The following is a 19,570-nucleotide window of genomic DNA, read 5'->3' as shown; positions in this document are numbered from 1 at the left end:
GATAATCAGAGGGTTAGATAAGGTGCACAGTGAGAGCCTTTTTCCTCAGATAGTGAAGGCTAACATGAGGGAACATAGCTTTAAATTGAGGGGTGATAGATTTAGGACAGATATTAGGGGTAGTTTCTTTACTCAAAGAGTAGTAGGGGCATGAAATGGGCTGTGCAACAGTAGTACACTCGCTGATGTTAAAGGCATTTAAATGGGCATTGGACATACATATGGATAATAATGGAAAGGTATACGTTAGATTGTTTTCACAGGTCGGCAGAACATCAACAGCCCAAGAGCCTGTATTGCGCTGTAACATTCTATGTTCTCTGTTCTATGAGTACACAAGAAATTTACAAGGATGTTGCTAGGACTCAACAATTATGAGTTTTGGGAGAGGTTGGACAAGCGAGGGCTTTTTTCTTTAGAGCATAGGAGTCTGAGGGGCAATCTTATAGAAGTGTATAAGGTCATGAGAGGCATGGATAAGATAAATGCACTCAGTCGTTTTGCCAGGGTTGGGGAATCGAGAACGAGAGGGCATCAGTTTAAGGTTAGAGGGGAAAGAATAAAAGGGAACCGGAGGGATAACCTTTTTACACAGAGGGTGGTACACAGATGGAATAAGCTGCCAGCGGAAGTGGTTGACTCAGGTACATGAACAACATTTAAAAGGCAGTTGGACAAACACATGGATAGGAAGGTTTTAGGAGGATATGGGCCAAGTGCAGGGAAATGGGGTTAGCATGGACCAACATTTTGACTGGCATGAACCAGTTTTGGCCAAAGCGACTGTCTCCATACTGTGGGGCTCCATGGCTTCATGACTCTATGACAGATCCCATCTGTTGATTGGTAGGTTTTGAGCTCCTAGAGTAATGGTGGTCCTTGTTAAACAGGTTCAGGCCCAGCCAGGGATCCCGTGCAGCCAACCTCCACCAGGGACCCAGTACAAACTTGTGGAGTGACACAAACAATGATGCACATTCCAGAGGGGTGACCCTTCCATAGAGGGCTGGGGGGACAAATCATCTTCAATGCAGCAACTGAGGAGACCCTGAAGACTTGCATTCACTTTTTGGTTGTACAGAACTTGTGACCAGCTGAGTAAAACGCACATTCTATGGAAGCTTTTCATTTTACATTCACCAGAACAATGAGCAAGAATACAGAGGGAACTAACATTCCTGCTGCATGAAGGGAAGCATGCTGACCAGTCTTTCCAGACTGAAATAAAATTTATGCTCACATTGTCTGTTTCGACTCAGTCAGTTGCTGGCTCAATCCTCAGCACAATGTCCTGACCAATAGGAATGGTTTCAAATGCTTTGTTTCAAATTCAAACAGTCTGACAGTTGACTGTCAATCATCACTGATTGGCACATTCTCCATTACAAACTCTATTCAGAGCTCAGTCCACTTGCCAACCAATTGGCATTCTCCTTTCGTGTAGCATAAATACTGGCTTTCTTGCATATTGGTATTCTTGTGAATGGTCCTGAAATCTTTGATAAAGTATATATGTTTCCCAGCAGTAGTCAGATTATAAATAAGTAATTGCGTGATGCCATTGATCAGATATAGCAAAACAGAAATGAAACAAGTTTAGGAATAAAATTTATTACAAGAAAAATATTTACATTTCCTGTATATTAACATGCAGATGTCATACACATGAATGTTGAGATGAAACTGGACACAGGCAAGTACCACTTGATGAATATTTACATTATCCTGACATTCTCTTTCACAATGTTATTGATTATCCTTCTGCACCAATCGGAAAGCCTCGAGAAACTCATTGAAATCTATGCTGCCATCCTTGTTGAAGTCAATACTCCGAGCCAGATCATCGATACACTCATCGTTCATGTCAATGTGCAGATGGGAACTGAACAATCTCCAGGTCTGGCGAAATTCCTCAATGGATATCATTCCTAGTGGGAAAAGTTTGGTGCTGATTACTGGGCAAGGTGACTTTGTTCCTCTGCCATATCGCTTTGAGGGCACTCCCCCAACTGGACAGTAAAGCACTCTGCCTGGTTATGAAGGGGAATCTGGTCCACCGCATATCACACTGCAGCTTGAACATCCCAGTCATGGAGGTTTCAACAAGGGTCTCACAAACTCAACAAGCTACCATCAACCACCCCATGCTCTGTCTCCCTCTACCTTCACTTCCTTTCTTTCTACCTTTACTCCTCTCCCTTTACCTTCATTCTCTCTATCTTCACTCCCCTCTACCTTCACTCTCCCCTCTCTCTATCTTCGTTCTATCTTTACTCCCTTTACGTTCACTCCCTTCCCTCTACTTTTACTTCCCTCTCTTTCTCTACCTTCTTTCTCTACCTTCACTCCCCTCTCTCTATCTTCATTCTCTCTATCTTCATTCCCTCTACCTTCACTCCCCTCTCTCGACCGTCATTCTCTCTCTCTCTTTACCTTCCCTCTCTCTCTCAACCTTCATTCTCTCTTTATCTTCACTTCCCCCTCTCTCTACCTTCATTCTTTTTCTCTCTTCCTTCACTCCCCTCTCTCTACCTTCATTCTCTACCTTCATTCTCTTTCTCTCTACTTTTACTCCCTCTTTCTACTTTCACTTCCATCTCTCTATTTTCATTCTTTCGCTCTCTGCCTTCATTCTCTCTCTCTACTTTCATTGCCCTTTCTCTTTACCTTCACTGCCTCTCTATCTTCACACCCGTCTCTCTCTCCCTTCACTTCCTAATCTCTCTCCCTTCATTTCCAATCTCTCTATCTTCATTGTCAGGGACACTCTCCAGGACATTCTGGGAGTTGTCAACTCTGTTTTACACTTTACCAGTGCCAATACATCTGCTGGCATTGGCTGGTAACTGGTAAACATGGGCTTTATTGGAACCGAGGGATCTTATATATTGCCATCATTTCCTCATTAGGGATACCAATCTTAAATGCTATTTCGTCATATAATTCTAACAAATATGGCAGTGTGTCTCTGGTTTAAGGTAAAATGAAGGATGATTAACGATTTAGAGGATGTTTTGCTAGAAAGAGTGTATAAGGTGTTCACAGCTGGAAACGGTGGCAGCAACATCTGTGTTTCCAGTGGTTGGAAAATCTCCAAAATCCTAAAAATGTTTTCCGATCATCAGGATGTAAAATCAGCCGATCCAAAAAAAAGATGAGCAGGTCAGGTGAATTGGCCACGCTAAATTGTCCATAGGGTTAGGTGCATTAGGGGTGGGGGAGTGGGTCTGGGTGGGTCGGTGTGGACTTGTTGGGCCAAATGGCCTGCTTCCCTACTGTAGGGGATCTAATCTAATCTAAACAGGAGTTTAGATTAAACTGTCCATTGCCTTCAAAAATAAAAGAGATTCAGGGTCTCAAGGATAGATAATCAGCACTTCTGCCTGGATACAAGACCCATGTGATTCACATTGCCACAAAGATACCTTTAGAAATACCTCTGGAAAATCACAGATTTGGAAATATCTCTGGACAATCAGCCAGGATATGGTGGTGGGGGGCAGGGGGGGACAGAGAGAGACAGAGACAGAGAGAGAAAGAGAGTGACCAGCTGGATCTTGACAGTCAATGCTTAGTTTGAAAAGATCACATTCCCTGTGGATGTCAAATGAGGCTGAGAGGATGGGTTTTCAAGAAAACCCTCAACATGAGAGACAACTCTGGAATTACATACTACCAGGCTGGGAGTGGAAATGAAGAGATGTAAACACTTCCTTATGAATCACATTGGACTGGAATGGGAAGCATTTAATGTCTACGTAAGGAACTGTGTGTCATGTAATTGTGAAATGGAATTTCTATCATATTTAAAGTTTAAGAGGAAATTTCATTTCTGTTAGTTTAAAGGCTAAATTCCTGACATAAATATTGTTTAGTCCATGTTGCTCATGTTCCGTTTGTTACAGTAAAAGTCTTACAAAACTTTACGTCATCCTTCCAGCTCTCTCTGGAATCATTAACAAAATTGATATAAAAGTTGAACAGATATTTTGATTTACCTGAGTGATCTTTATCAATCATTCCAAAGATTATTTCCAGATCTGCCCGATGCCTGTACATAGTTTCAATCAGGTTTGGTTGAACCTGCATGTTAAAGTCAGACAGTCAACACAATTTAATGTCTCTTGTTGAACTCTTTTTGTGCTTCAAGCCACTGTTACTCAATGTAAATCATTATCAGTGCATCAACATTTATCACTCAAACAACATCACACAAACATTATCTGGCCATTGTCAAGCTGTTGCTTGTGCGATCTTGCTAAGCATCAGTGGGTAGATCCATTTCCAATGTTACACCAGTAAATAACATGGTAAACATACACGACACCGGCTGCAGTCCACTTTGGTGGCGAATGATGCAGTATGTAAATATAAATCTTTACTGTTTAGCACAAAACTGTTGGTGGGATTCCTTTTATTAAATTCCCAAAACATTTGTATAAAAGTTTCAAATTGTCACTGCTGTCCTATGGAGGTTATATCTCCTCGACTGCTTTGAAATGGGATTTCGACCAGTGTCTCTGTCGGCTGAGGGGCTTAGGGACATATTTGGAAGTGAAAACTCCCAACACCATCTAGAATGGAATCCCTACAGTGTGGAAACAGGCCCTTCAGCCCAACAAGTCCACACTTACCCTCTGAAGAATAACCCACTCAGGCCCATTCCCTTACCCTATTACTCCCCATTTACCCCTGACTTATGCACCTAATCTACACATCCCTGAACACTGTGGGCAATTTAGCGTGGCCAACTCACCTAACCTATACATCTTAGGATTGGGGGGGTAAACCCATGCAGACACGGGGAGAATGTGCAAACTCCACACAGACAGTCGCCAGAAGCTGGAATTGAACCCAGGCTCCTGGCGCTGTGAGGCAGCTTTGCCACCCTCTGGCTGAGGCAATCGCCATTTCAATCACTCAGAACATCAAAACCACACATCATGCAGTTTCCACAGGGTAGGACACTGAAAGTACCTTGCAAGATACATGTTGAGATATCACTGAAATCATAACACACTTCATACGCAGGAATTGGCTGGGAAGTGTAAACATCAGAGTGGCAAGTGTCTATGGTGAAGAGTCAGTGTTCTCAAACAGTCCTGATGTACTTACCTCAACACTGAGCCACGGAATGTTAGACTGTACTCTGATCCAACACATCTCGGACTCCAGCTACCTCACCCTCGCACTACCACCCCATAATCTCCTCAAACCTCCCTTCATCCTTGAAACCACACCCTCATGAACTCACCCAGCCTCGAACCTAGCCCCCCATTCCTCCCTCCCCATCACCCCTCCCCCCCACATGCATACCTCCCATCCCCACCCTACACACCTACCCCTCCCCCACATGCCTTCACCTTCCCCCACACACCTACCACATTGCCCTCCACCACATACCTACTCTCATTCCCCCAACTCTCACACCTACCTCCAACAGCCCCTCACCCATCTCCCACACTGCCTCCCCCACACAACTTACTCTCCCGTCACCCCTCCTCACATACCTAGTCTCGCATCCCCTCTCACCCACACACGCACAGCCCTTTGCCTACACGTTATCTATCTGCCATCCTGCCCCCTCACTGACATACCTTCCACACTTCCCTTTTCTCTGCCCACCTTCACAAGGGGGCTCTGTGACATGGAATCTGTGTTTCCTGACTGGAATACTACAGCTACCAGTGTAGAAAGCAGCCCGTGCTGCCCGGAAAGAGCTGTTCCATTGCACTGCCAATAAACCACTCTGCATCATAAGATGATGAGAAGGTGACATTGTGACTGAATTGGGACAGAAATGAAGATCTTGACCGCAATTCGAATCTTCAGAAATAAGGATTCTGATCTTGATGGCAGATTTGGAAAAAGAGTGAGAGACTGAGACAAATTGAAAAGCTTTTCCACAGAGGCAGGCACAGGCAATATCGGCTGGAAAGAGTTTCTGACAATTTGTGGTAACTCCCCAGTGTCCTCCAAAAGGTAAAATAAATGATGATGCCATGCTTTCCTCCAACAGGATTCAAACTTTGTTCTATTATTGTGGTCAGGCTTCTCAAAGGCGAGGGGGCAATTACTTTGGTTTCACCTCTTTCATGGGCTGTTCAATCTGGAGATCTTCAAAGCTGGAGAGATAATCCACACTGCCCTCAGTATTGACCCGCACCAGCCTGGAGCGCAGAGTTCGCCAGGGCAAGTGTAAATGGAGCACCGATTCCACCGCCAACGCCCACTGACTCGTAGAAATCCTCCCTGCAAGCAAAATTGCAGAGCGACAGGAGCGTTAGGGCACAGAGGGAGGCCAGTTTACCCATTGTGTGTGTACTAGCTGTTTAAATGGGCATCTCATTTAGGGCCATCCTCCAGCTTCTCCCCCACCACCACCCCGACCCATAACAAATTGCTTATACTTGAATATGACGGAGAAAGTAAATGCTGGTTGTCTTTAAAGTAATTCATTTCTGTTATATAGAGTTATCTTTGGCCCATTGTGCCCACACCGGCTATCTATCATTAAAACTCTGTCCATACTAATCCCAGTGTCCAGTAATTGACCTGGCACTTTGTAATCTTTTTTTATTCACGCCCAGGCCGTGGGCATCACTGGCTGGATCAGCATTGATAGCCCATTCCTAATTGCTCTTGAGAAGGTGGTGGTGAGCTGCCTTCTTGAATTCACTGCAGTACGCCAGCTGTGGGTTGGTCCACAATGGCCTCAGCGAGGGAATTCCAGGATTCTAACCCTGTCACTGTGAAGGAATGGCGATATATTTCCAAGTCAGGGTTCTGCATTGCTTGGAAGGGAACCTAAAGCTGGTGGTGTTCCCATGAGTCTGCTGCCTTGTCCTTCTAGACAGAAGTGGCCATGGGTTTGGAAGATGCTGCTTAAGAGTCTTTGGTAAACTTCTGCAGTGCATATTGTAGATAGTACACACTGCTGCTACTGAGCACTGGTGATGGAGGGAGTGGATGCTTGTGGATGTAAATGAATCAAGTGGGCTGCTTTGCCCTGAATGGTGTCAAACTACTTGACTGTTGTTGGAGCTGCACCCATCCAGGCAAGTGGAATGTATTCCATTACACTCCTGACTTGTGGTTTGTAGATTGTGGACAGGCTTTGGGTGTCAGGAGGTGAGTTACTCGCTGCAGTATCCCTAGTTTCTGACTTGCTTTTGCAGCCACTGTATATGTGGCAAGTCCAGTTAGCTTTCTGGTCAATAGTAACCGCAGGGGGATTCAGTGATGGTAAGAGAATGTGGTTGGAAGCTCAGCTCAGAGTGCACTGGGACGCTGAGGTTGCAAACAGCCCAGATTCAGATTCAATTACAACCTCCTTGCTCTTGTATTCAATGTTTTGATTGACAAAGGGAATTCCAGGATTCCTATATACATCCTTTATCACCTTATCTATCTGTCCTGCTGTTTTCAAGAATATAAGGACATGCACACCAATCCTTTGTCCTGCCTATGGTCCTACCATGTCATATATACTCCCTTGCCTTGTTAGTCTTCCTAAAGTGACCTCACACCCTTCAGGATTGAATTCCATTTGCCACTGTTCTGCCCATCCGACCAGCCAGTCAATATTGTCCTGGCATCTCCTGTATTCAGGCTTTCCGCCTTGCTATTTACCACAGGTTTCTGTGCCATCTGTAAGTGAACCTCCTACATCCAAGAGTAGACAGCAAGCTTTGTTAACCTGCCTTTGGCACATTTCACCATAACACCCTCCTGCACCAGCTCCTCCCCATTGCCCAGCTGGGTGGTTCACTTCCTGCTTTCATCCCCTTCCCTCGAAGTGTAGCAAGACAATCACCATCACTGGCACCTCCTCTCACTCTTGCAGCACTAGTTCAGGTGCTCCTCAAATATCTATCCTTGGCTCCTGTTATTCTTCATCTAAAATGCCATCCATCCTCAGCATCACTGAAAACCTAATGGCAGTCTTCAATTGTTTCCTAACAACATGTCACCAGCACTTCTCTCTCTCTCTCTCTCTCCATTGGAGTCGCAGGTAGATAGGATAGTGAAGAAGGCATTTGGTATGCTTTCCTTTATTGGTCAGAGTATTGAGTACAGGAGTTGGGAGGTCATGTTGCGGCTGTACAGGACATTGGTTAGGCCACTGTTGGAATATTGCGTGTAGTTCTGGTCTCCTTCCTATCGGAAAGATGTTGTGAAACTTGAAAGGGTTCAGAAAAGATTTACAAGGATGTTGCCAGGGTTGGAGGATTTGAGCTACAGGGAGAGCATCGGAGGCTGAGGGAAGACCCAATAGAGGTTTACAAAATTATTATGGGCATGGATAGGATAAATAGACAAAGTCTTTTCCCTGAGGTTGGGGAGTTCAGAACTAGAGGGCACAGGTTTAGGGGGAGAGGGGAAAGATATAAAAGAGACCTACGGGGCAACGTTTTCACACAGAGGGTGATTCGTGCATGGAATGAGCTGCCAGAGGATGTGGTGGAGGCTGGTACAATTGCAACATTTAAGAGGCATTTGGATGGGTATATGAGTAGGAAGGGTTTGGAGGGATATGGGCCGGGTGCTGGCAGATGGGACTAGATTGGGTTGGGATATCTGGTCGGCATGGATGGGTTGTACAGAAGGGTCTGTTTCCATGCTGTACATCTCCATGACTCTATGACTCTATCTCTGATTTATCATGTTGCTTTGCTGACACCCAGAACTGTTCACCCAGAAATGTCCTCAAGCCAAATACTGGGGGAAGCTCTAAGTTTGTTGTGTTCCTTTGCTGCCAACCCAATTCCTCTCCCCGGGAATTTGTTTGAATCTGAATCTGTTTGCAATCTCAGCGTCCCAGTGCATCCTAAGCTGAGCTTCCAACCACACTCTCTTATCTTCACCAACACTGCCTACTTTGAGCTGCAGTTTAGTACATGCCTCTTCCCCTGTCTCAGCCTATTTGCTTTGACCAGGTCTCTCCTAAACTCAGCCTTGACTATTCCATTGTCCTTGAAGCTTCCTTAAGGCTGAACGCATGCAAAATTGTCATCACTCTCTTGATCTTTGAACTCAATCTTTGAAACTGGTCAACTGGTCACAGGGCCTACCAGTAGGGGTATTAACTGGGGTGCTAGCAGAAGATTGCAGGTTCCAATCCTGCTGTGATCATTTGGATAGCAAGGTGACTCAGCAGTTAGCACTCCTGCCTCAAGTGCGTGTGACCCAGGTTCAATTCCACCCTTGGACATGTGGAATTTGTATGTTCGCCCTGTGTCTGTGTCGGTTCTGCAGGCAGCTCCAGTTTCTTCTCATAATTCAGTGATGTGCAGGTTAGGTGGATTAACCATGGGAAATGCAGTGGCAGGAGATGAGTCTGGGTGGGATGCTCTTTGGAGGGTCAGTATGAGCCTGCTTTGACACTGTAGGGATTCTAAGAAACGCCCTGTTCAGGCTTTAACTTCTGATTCCTAAATCCTCTCCCAGCCGGGGAACAAAGTCTCTACTTGACAGGATTTGGAGATGCCGGTGTAGGACTGGGGTGTACAAAGTTAAAAATCACACAACACCAGGTTATAGTCCAACAGGTTTATTTGGAAGCACACCAATTAAACCTGGTGTTGTGTGATTTTTAACTTTCTACTTGACAGCCATCTGAATTGTCATCATCCTGTTTAAGTTCAGGATCAGATCTCTCTAATTTTTAAGGTTCTTTCCAGGAGGCCAGGGTTTAAACGTTACATCCTTTACTGCAACCATTTCATTTCTGGGTTCAGTAATTTCATATCCAGCTGCTTTGAGACCTTTATTACAGTTATGTCAGTAATCATCCAAAAAAAAAAGCCTGCATACCCCTTTTTAGTCAGTTCCCATACTCTTTCAAGGGCTTTCTGATTTTGGTCTTTGTGCTCAGAATGAGCTGGATGGATTTTGATTCTACCATTCAGAGGTTTTACCTTATATTCAAGGACATGCTATCACTTTGCCCCATAATCCAAATCTGACATCAGATTGCTCCTCCTGCATTGTTCTAGCTTCTCTTTTCACTCTCTACCTTTGAATCTCAAGGTCTATCCTGCCTTTTGGAAACATAATTCAAGTTTTTTTTTTCATTTTCTCTTTCTTCCTGGGTTTTGCCTCTGACCCATTCCGGGCCTGAATCTTTTCTCGGCTATGTGTCAGTCACAGGCAGCTACGCTGAATGTTTCTCACTGCAAGACCCAAAGATCTCTTAGGTATCTCACTGACTTTGTCTCATTAACTACCCCATCCTTAAGGTGCCCCCTTGCCTGATTCTAGCCCCACTCTCCCACTCACAGTTCGCTGACTTAACCTAAATAAAATCTAAATCTAACTTGTGCATACTTGGAGGGGGAAACAGATAGATTCTTGACCAACCGGGGATACAAGGATTACGGGAAAGGGCAGGAAAGTGGATGTGAGGAATATCATATCACAGCAGGCTCAAGGGGCCGAATGGCTTGCTCCTATTCCTATTTCTGATGGCCTTAACTCACCTCCCTCCCCCCCCCACCCCCCCGCAGATAAATGCCAAGAGACCAACATCCCTGGCACCTGTGCCATTTTAAAAAGACCGCTCTGCACACAGGTGAACACTGGCATCGCAAAGCTGCCCTGCACATCAAAGGTTCACCTTTCTGAAGACGTCAGATAAGGGGAAGGTGGTATCAATAGGACCTGGAGGTCCTAATGTTGGGGCAGTGGTGAGGTGGGGGGGAGAGGGTTTGGGGATTCCCAGAGGAGAGTCAACCTCTTGTTGCAGTGTTGGCACAAGAGGCCATGTCATCAGATCCTGGCAGCTCACTCAGAGGTCACTGCCTGGGTCAGTATCACCTTCATAGTCCAGACGAACAGCCAGCAGTGTCATAAGAAGATCAATGACCTCCTTGGCTACATCAGGGTAAGTGCCAGATTCTTCTCTCTGCTACCTCACGCTCATTCCCACTGTCTCTCTCTGCAACTGCACCCACCTCCTACCAAAGCTCTCTCACTATCAACTACAATATCGTCAGTCACTCACTGGTGCCCACCTCAACCCCCAAACCCTACCCTTGCTGCCAAATGTGCTGCCTTCTCATTCAGTCTTGACATCTCCCTATTTTATCTCCCAGGCTTCACCAACTGTGCCAGCTAGACAAGGAAGGTTGACTTCAACAAAATATATATATGTGTCCACTTATAGAGTCATACAGCATGGAAATATACCCTTCGGTCCAACCAGTCCATGTTGAACATAATCCCAATCTAACCTAGTCCCACTTGCTGGCACTTGGTTCATATCCCTCCAAGGTAAAAACAATGACTGCAGATTCTGGAAACCAGATTCTGGATTAGTGGTGCTGGAAGAGCACAGCAGTTCAGGCAGCATCCAAGAAGCTTTGAAATCGACATTTTGGGCAAAAGCCCATCATCAGGAATAAAGGCAGTGAGCCTGGAGCGTGGAGAGATAAGCTAGAGGAGGGTGGGGGTGGGGAGAAAGTAGCATAGAGTACAATGGGTGAGTGGGGGAGGGGATGAAGGTGATAGGTCAGGGAAGAGAGAGTGAAGTGGATAGGTGGAAAAGGAGATAGGCAGGTAGGAAAAATCCGGACAAGTCATGGGGAAAGTGCTGAGCTGCAAGTTTAGAACTAGGGTGAGGTGGGGGAAGGGGAAATGAGGAAATGAGGTCCACATTGATGCCCTGGGGTTGAAGTGTTCTGAGGCGGAAGATGCTACTCTCTCCCCACCCCCACCCTCCTCTAGCTTATCTCTCCACACTCCAGGCTCACTGCCTTTATTCCTGATGAAGGGCTTTTGCCCGAAACGTCGATTTCAAAGCTCCTTGGATGCTGCCTGAACTGCTGTGCTCTTCCAGCACCACTAATCCAGAATCATATCCCTCCAAACCTTTCCTATTCATTTACTTATCCAAATGCCTTTTAAATGTTGGAACTCTACCTGCACCCACTACTTCCTCTGTGTAAACAATTTGCCCTCATATATTTTTAAATCTCTCTCCCCTCACCTTAAAAATACACCCCTCAGTTTTGAAATCCCCCTGTCCTCGGGAAAAGACACCTACCATTTCCCCCATCCATGCCCCTCATGATTTTATAAACTTCTATAAGGTCACATCTCAACCTCCTACAGAAAGTCTCAGCCTATCCAGTCTTTCTTTATAACTCAAACCCTCCATTCCCAGCAACATCCTGGTAAATCTCTTCTGAACCCTCTCCAGCTTTTCTATAACAGGGAGGCCAGAATGGACACAGTACTCCAGAAGAGGCCTCACTAATATCCTGTACAATTTCAACATGAAGTCCCATCTCCTATACTCAAAGGTCTGAGCAATGAAGGCAAGCATGGTAAATGTCTTTTTCACCACCCTGTATATATGTGATACAAACTTCAAAGAATTATGTACCTGAACCCCATGGTCCCTCTTTTTGACAACACTACCCAAGAATCTGGGGATGACACGGTGGCTCAGTGGTTAGCACTGCTGCCTCAGGGACCGGGGTTTGATTCCTGCCTTGGGTGATTGTCTGTGTGGAGGTTGCACATTCTCCCCGTGTCTGCGTGGGTTTCCTCCGGGTGCTCATAGTGTTAGGTGCATTAATCAGGGGAAAATATAGTGCAGAGATCTAGGTGGGTTACTCTTGGGAGGGTTGGTGTGAACTTGTTGGGCTGAAGGGCCTGTTTCCATTGTGTAAGGAATTTAATCTAATCTCAGAATCAACACAAATCAACTTTAATGCAGCAAAGTTTAACAATCAGAAGCAAGCCCTTTTTTTTTCTCAGCTCATTACCTGTCTGATCTTTATCGTATTGTTTGAAGGCATCGATAACTTCGGATTTGTGTGCATAAAACTTCTCACGCAAGGACTTCAGGGCTGATGCTTCAACTACACTTACCCTTCGTGTGGGGGAAAAGAATGAACAGAATTAATGTGTAGGATTTCTTAAAGTTAAACAATGGGAACATCAAGTTTACACTGCAAATCAAAAACATTCCACAACTAAATACAAACTACTGTGAATGCTGGAACCATGAAATAAAATGGAGCAATAGAGTATAAAATCACAAGCATACATTTGAGAATAGTTGATAATATGAATGATACCAGATTTGGGAGCCCCTTCCCATTCTTCCTACCTCTCCCGCACTTTTGATGGTTTGCATTGTCTGTAATGAGCTTTGCCTGTAGATATCTGATTGGCTTGACTTACTGGTGATGGTTAATAGATAGAATTTTTTTTAAAAGCCATGGTGATTTGGTGATGGGTAAAAACCAATCAGAGCAAGAGCTTTTCTGAATATATTCAAAGAACAGAGCTGGGAACAACATGCCATTTCGAGCCTTGCAAAGGTGGCACAGTTGTTAGCACTGCTGCCTCACAGCACCAGAGACCCGGGTTCAATTCCCGCCTCAGGCAACTGACTGTGTGGAGTCTGCGTGGGTTTCCTCCGGGTGCTCCGGTTTCCTCCCACAGACCAAAAATGTGCAGGTTAGGTGAATTGGCCATGCTAAATTGCCCGTAGTGTTAGGTGAAGGGATAAATGTAGGGGAATGGGTCTGGGTGGATTGCGCTTCGGCGGGTCGGTGTGGACTTGTTGGGCCGAAGGGCCTGTTTCCACACTGTAAGTAATCTAATCTAATCAATGTCATACAACACAGGAAAAGCTAAGAGAGTGAGCTCAGGATTCAATACCCCATCTAAAAGGCTGAATTGCAGGAGTTCATTGACAAATCCGGTGATCGCTTTCCATGCCTATCTATTGTGTTGCAGACATCACAGGAAGTGGGTGTTACACAGTCATACAGTACGGAAACAGACCCCTTAGTCCAACTTGTCCATACCAATCAGATTTCCCAAACTAAACTAGTCCCATTTTCCTGTTTTTGGCTCATATCTCTGGAAATGTTTCCGTTTCATGTACCTGTCCAAATGTCTTTTAAATGCTGTAACTGTATTCACTTATACCACTTCCTCTGGCAGCTTGCTCCATACACGCACTACCCTCTGTGTGAAAAGGTTGCCCCTCAGGTCCCTTAAGCCATTTTCCTTAATCAAAAATACCAGTCCACCTCCTCCCTTGCCTCCCCTTCTATCCTTCCTATGGCATCAATACCTCAGAACATTGAGTTGCCAGTCCATTCCCTCCCCAGCCATGTTTCTGTAATAACTATGATTTCCCAGTCCCATGTACCCATCCATGCCCTGAGTTCATCAGCCTTACCTGTAAGACCTCTTACATTGAAATTAATACAATTTAATTCATCAGTCTTCCCCATGCTCATGTATGTCCTACTCTCTTTAGTTTCTGGACCAGCCTCAACTTTTTTTCTTGACTCACTACCATTTAGGATTCCACCCTGCCGGACTGGTTTAACCCCTCCCCAATAACTCCAGGAAATTTCCCTGCCAGGATATTAGCCCCCCTCCAGTTGAGGTACAACGTGCCTCTCCTGTTATAGGTCACTTCTGCCCCAGAAGAGATCCCAACAGTCCAAAAATCGGAATCCCTGCCCATTGCTGGGTACATCCCATGTCCGCTGCACTGAGCAGTTCGACCACCCAGGACTCACACTACGTCAAGGAAACCTGCTAATCTTCAAGGGACCGACATTGTGCTGCGGGAAATGATGGAATCACTTCAAATGCGTTCTGATATTCAGAGCAATTTCATTATTCTCTCACAAACAAGTGGACACCACTGGTGAGGCCAGCAATTGTTACTCATTCCTCCAGGTCACTTCAAAGGTCAGTTCAGAATCAGTCACATTGCTGTGGGTCCGGAGTCATGTGTAGGACAAACCACATAACAACAGCAGTTTCCTTCTGTAAAGAACATTAATAAACCAGACAATAGTTTTTCCAAGTCACTACCACTGATCAACTGATCAAATCTAAATTGTACCAGCTGCCATGGTGAGATTGGAAATAGGCCCTCCATAGCAGCAGTGTCACTACTCTAGGGACATCACCACTACACCACCATAATGCCCATTTGGCAGAGGATTGTGCATGAGGGAGTGAGCACGGAGGGGTTTCCAAAACTAGAGGACTTGGTGCAAGAGGTGAAAACAGGAAGTGGGGACATGCAAAGGGAGCAGGTTGATGTGTGAACCTGCCTCCCTCACAGTCACTGACAGTACACCCCAGACGCTAACCCCTCGAGTGAACCTCCCTCCCCCACACTCACTGACACTACATCCCAGACCCTAACCCCTCAAGTGAACCTGCCTCCCCCACACTTACACCCCAGACCCTAACCCCTCGAGTGAACCTCCCTCCCCTACACTCTCAGACAGTACATCACAGACCCCAACCCCTCGAGTGAACCTCCCTCCCCTACACTCTCAGACAGTACATCCCAGGCCCTAACCCCTCGAGTGAACCTGCCTCCCCCCCACACTCTCAGACAGTACATCCCAGGCCCTAACCCCTCGAGTGAACCTCCCTCCCCTACACTCTCAGACAGTACATCCCAGACCCTAACCCCTCGAGTGAACCTCCCTCCCCCACACTCTCAGACAGTACACCCCAGACCCTAACCCCTCGAGTGAACCTCCCTCCCCCACACTCTCAGACAGTACATCACAGACCCTAACACCTCCTCCCATCCTGCCCCCTGTAAAAACGCCATCCCATTCTCCCAATTCCTTCGTCTCCGCCGCATCTGCTCCCAGGAGGACCAGTTCAAAATACATACAACACAGATGGCCTCCTTCTTCAAGGACCGCAATTTCCCCCCCGACGTGGTCGACGGTGCCCTCCACCGCATCTCCTCCACTTCCCGCTCCTCCGCCCTTGAGCCCCGCCCCTCCAACCGCCACCAGGACAGAACCCCACTGGTCCTCACCTACCACCCCACCAATCTCCATGTACAGCGCATCATCCGCCGTCACTTCCGCCACCTCCAAACAGACCCCAGCACCAAGGATATATTTCCCTCCCCTCCCCTATCAGCTTTCCGTAGAGACCACTCCCTCCGCGACTCCCTTGTCAGATCCACACCCCCCACCGACCCAACCTCCACTCCCGGCACCTTCCCTTGCAACCGCAGGAGGTGCAACACTTGCGCCCACACCTCCCCCCTCACTTCTCTCCAAGGCCCCAAAGGAAACTTCCATATCCGCCACAGATTCACCTGCACCTCCACCCACATCATCTACTGCATCCGCTGCAGCCGGTGTGGCCTCCTCTATATTGGGGAGACAGGCCGCCTACTTGCGGAGCGATTCAGAGAGCACCTCTGGGCCACCCGGACGAACCAACCCAACCACCCTGTAGCACAGCATTTCAACTCCCCCTCCCACTCCACCGAGGATATGCAGGTCATTGGACTCATCCACCGCCAAACCACAACAACGCGACGGTCGGAGGAGGAGTGTCTTATCTTCCGACTGGGAACCCTCCAACCGCAGGGGATGAACTTGGACTTCACCAGTTTCTTCATCCCCCCTCCCCCCACCTTGTCTCAGCCGAATCCCTCCAGCCCGGCACCGCCTTCCTGACCTGCAGTCTTCTTCTTGACCTCTCCGCCTCCATCCTACTCCGACCTATCACCCTCACCTTGACCTCTTTCCACCTATCACATTTCCAACGCCCCTCCTCCAAGTCCCTCCTCCCTACCTTTTATCTTCTCCTGCTGAACACTCTCTGCTCATTCCTGAAGAAGGGCCTGTGCCCGAAACGTCGAATCTCCTGTTCCCTGGATGCTGCCTGACCTGCTGTGCTGTTCCAGCAATAAAGTTTCAACCTCGAGTGAACCTCCCTCCCCTACACTCTCAGACAGTACATCCCAGACCCTAACCCCTCGAGTGAACCTGCCTCCCCCCCACACTCTCAGACAGTACATCCCAGACCCTAACCCCTTGAGTGAACCTGCCTCCCCCCCACACTCTCAGACAGTACATCCCAGGCCCTAACCCCTCGAGTGAACCTGCCTCCCCCCCACACTCTCAGACAGTACATCCCAGGCCCTAACCCCTCGAGTGAACCAGCCTCCCCCCACACTCTCAGACAGTACATCCCAGACCCTAACCCCTTGAGTGAACCTGCCTCCCCCCACACTCACAGACAGTACATCCCAGACCCTAACCCCTTGAGTGAACCTGCCTCCCTCTCACACTTACAGACAGTACATCCCAGACCCTAACCCCTTGAGAGAACCTGCCTCCCTCCCACACTTACAGACAGTACATCCCAGACCCTAACCCCTTGAGTGAACCTGCCTCCCTCCCACACTCACAGACAGTACATCCCAGGCCCTAACCCCTTGAGTGAACCTGCCTCCCTCCCACACTCACAGACAGTACATCCCAGACCCTAACCCCTTGAGTGAACCTGCCTCCCTCCCACACTCACAGACAGTACATCCCAGGCCCTAACCCCTTGAGTGAACCTGCCTCCCTCCCACACTCACAGACAGTACATCCCAGGCCCTAACCCCTTGAGTGAACCTGCCTCCCTCCCACACTCACAGACAGTACATCCCAGACCCTAACCCCTTGAGAGAACCTGCCTCCCTCCCACACTCACAGACAGTACATCCCAGACCCTAACCACTCACTGTATGATTAGGTTTCCCTTCATCTTTCTTGTAGTGTGCTGCCCAGAATTGGGCCCTTTGCTCCAGTTATGGTCAAACCAGCTTTACATTTGGGTTTACCATAATTTCATTGTTTGTCTACCCCCACTCTCTCATTAATGTATCGCAGGATAATTTATTTATTATTAACACCCCCCTCAACCCATCCTGCAATGTTAAATGGTTTATATGAATATACATCCAGGCTCATCTTCTCCTACTCCCTTTTGGGAATTGTTACCTTTATTTTCTGTTGTTTCTGCACCTTCTTCGCACTAAAATGTCACCTCAACCCTGCAATAAGATCCATTTGTTACTAGTCTGCCCACTTCACTGATCTCTCTGTGTCTCTCTGATGTAATGTAGACCTATCCTTACAACCCAGAATCCTGCCAAGTTTCATGCCATCCACAAAGTGGAAATTGCACCCTATAAACTCAACTTTAAATCATGAATACTGCATGTATGAAGAAAATAATGGATTACTAAACCAATCCCTTGGGATCTCCATGATGAATCTCCTGTTTGACAAATAACCAATTCACCATCATTCCTTGCTGTCCATCGGTCAGCCTAATTTTTGTTCCTGTTGCTACTGACTCGTTTACTCTGTAGATATCAATATTGCTGACAAACCTGTTATGGGGTACTTTATGAGATATCTTTCTCCCTTCTATTGGAAAAATGCTACGAAACCTGAAAGCGTTCTGAAAAGAATTACAAGGATGTTGTCAGGGTTGGAGGGTTTGAGCTATATGGAGAGGCTGAACAGGCTGGGGCTGTTTTCCCTGGAGCGTCGGAGGCTGAGGGGTGACCTTATAGAGGTTTATAAAATCATGAGGGTCATGGATAGGGTAAATAGACAAGGTATTTTCCCAGGGTGGGGGAGTCCAGAACTAGAGGGCATAGGTTTTGGGTGAGAGGGGAAAGATATAAAAGGGATCTAATGGGCAAGTTTTTCAGACAGAGGGTGGTGTGTGTATGGAATCGGCTGCCAGAGGAAGTGGCAGAGGCTAGTACAATTACAGCATTTAAAAGGCATCTGGATGGGTATATGAATGGGAAGGGTTTAGAAGGATATGGGCCAAGTGCTGGCAAATGGGACTGGATTAGATTAGGAAATCTGGTTGGTTTCCTTGCTGCACATCTCTGTGACTGAGTATATTACGTCAACTGCATTAACCTCTTCTGCTCTCTCTGTTACTTCATCAAAAAAAAAGATGACCGACTGAACACAAGCTGTCCTGGTGAGCGCGTTCAAAGATGGTCACTCCTACCAAGTGCACATCCTAAATTAACCCCTTACACATCAGATTAAAGAGGTCTGAAAGGCGAGGAAATGTTACCTTGTTCCTGTCTGCACAGATGTTTGCCTGATGTGCTGAGCCCTTCCAGGAATTGATACCTGTCTACCTCTGTGCTACACTCACCTCTCCTGAAGAGTCAGTTTCCTTGTACATTTACTAACTCGATACTGGACAAAGCGGGGCACCAGATCGGGACCAAGTTTGACATAAGCCCCTCGGTTACTGCCCTCTTCATAGTAATTCGAAGCAGAGAAAATAGTGATGACCTGTGTGAGAAATGGATCATTCAGCTCCCTGCGATTGACCTTCAACCTGCAAATCAGCGACAATGTTTTTTGTAAGACTGACGTGCAAGCTCACGCGAGAGGAGTTCGGGCCAACGTGTTACCTTTCCGTCGTGGCAGAGTTCATATCCTTCCTGTTTGCACTCGTGTGACCGGATCAGCAGCTCCAAGTCGTACCGTTTCAGCATGCATTGTGTCACATCGTGACCAAAGTAACAGCCCCCTCCTCGGAAGCTGTTTGGGATGCAGCCAGTGAGGTTCCTTGGGTCACTCCACAGTACGTCTATAATCTACAGAAAGACAGCTCTCAGGATAAACATTCATGGCCAGAATCCTGCGATCTCGAAGGTTAACAGAACCTTAATCAAACAACCGTCAAGCCTACAACCAGGAGAGCTGAAGTTATTTTATACAGT

At 46.8% G+C, this 19,570-nt stretch overlaps 1 protein-coding gene across 11 annotated transcripts in view; it reads right to left on the bottom strand.

Annotated features, from left to right (window-relative positions):
- Positions 1-1,601: 1,601 nt before the first annotated feature.
- Positions 1,602-19,570, bottom strand: part of ppef1 (protein phosphatase, EF-hand calcium binding domain 1) — an 85,316-nt gene continuing 67,347 nt past the window's right edge. For 10 of the 11 annotated variants that reach the window (XM_043700225.2, XM_043700222.2, XM_087993145.1 and 7 more), the window contains 6 exons: positions 19,259-19,444; positions 18,994-19,136; positions 12,774-12,880; positions 6,089-6,252; positions 3,999-4,083; positions 1,602-1,928 (listed from right to left, as the gene is read on the bottom strand). In XM_043700225.2, coding sequence (XP_043556160.2) covers positions 1,747-1,928; positions 3,999-4,083; positions 6,089-6,252; positions 12,774-12,880; positions 18,994-19,136; positions 19,259-19,444 — 867 coding nt within the window. In that variant the 3' untranslated portion in view covers positions 1,602-1,746. The remainder of the gene's footprint in view (positions 1,929-3,998; positions 4,084-6,088; positions 6,253-12,773; positions 12,881-18,993; positions 19,137-19,258; positions 19,445-19,570) is intronic. The other variant, XR_006313108.2, reaches the window with a different exon arrangement.

Source organism: Chiloscyllium plagiosum, unplaced genomic scaffold (genome assembly GCF_037043375.1).
Source record: "Chiloscyllium plagiosum isolate Xiang-an unplaced genomic scaffold, Cpla_swu_hap1 HiC_scaffold_12, whole genome shotgun sequence".
Classification (NCBI taxonomy): Eukaryota; Metazoa; Chordata; class Chondrichthyes; order Orectolobiformes; family Hemiscylliidae; genus Chiloscyllium; species Chiloscyllium plagiosum.
The sequence above is the reverse complement of the archived record's forward strand: the minus strand, read 5'-3'. Positions and strand labels throughout refer to the sequence as shown.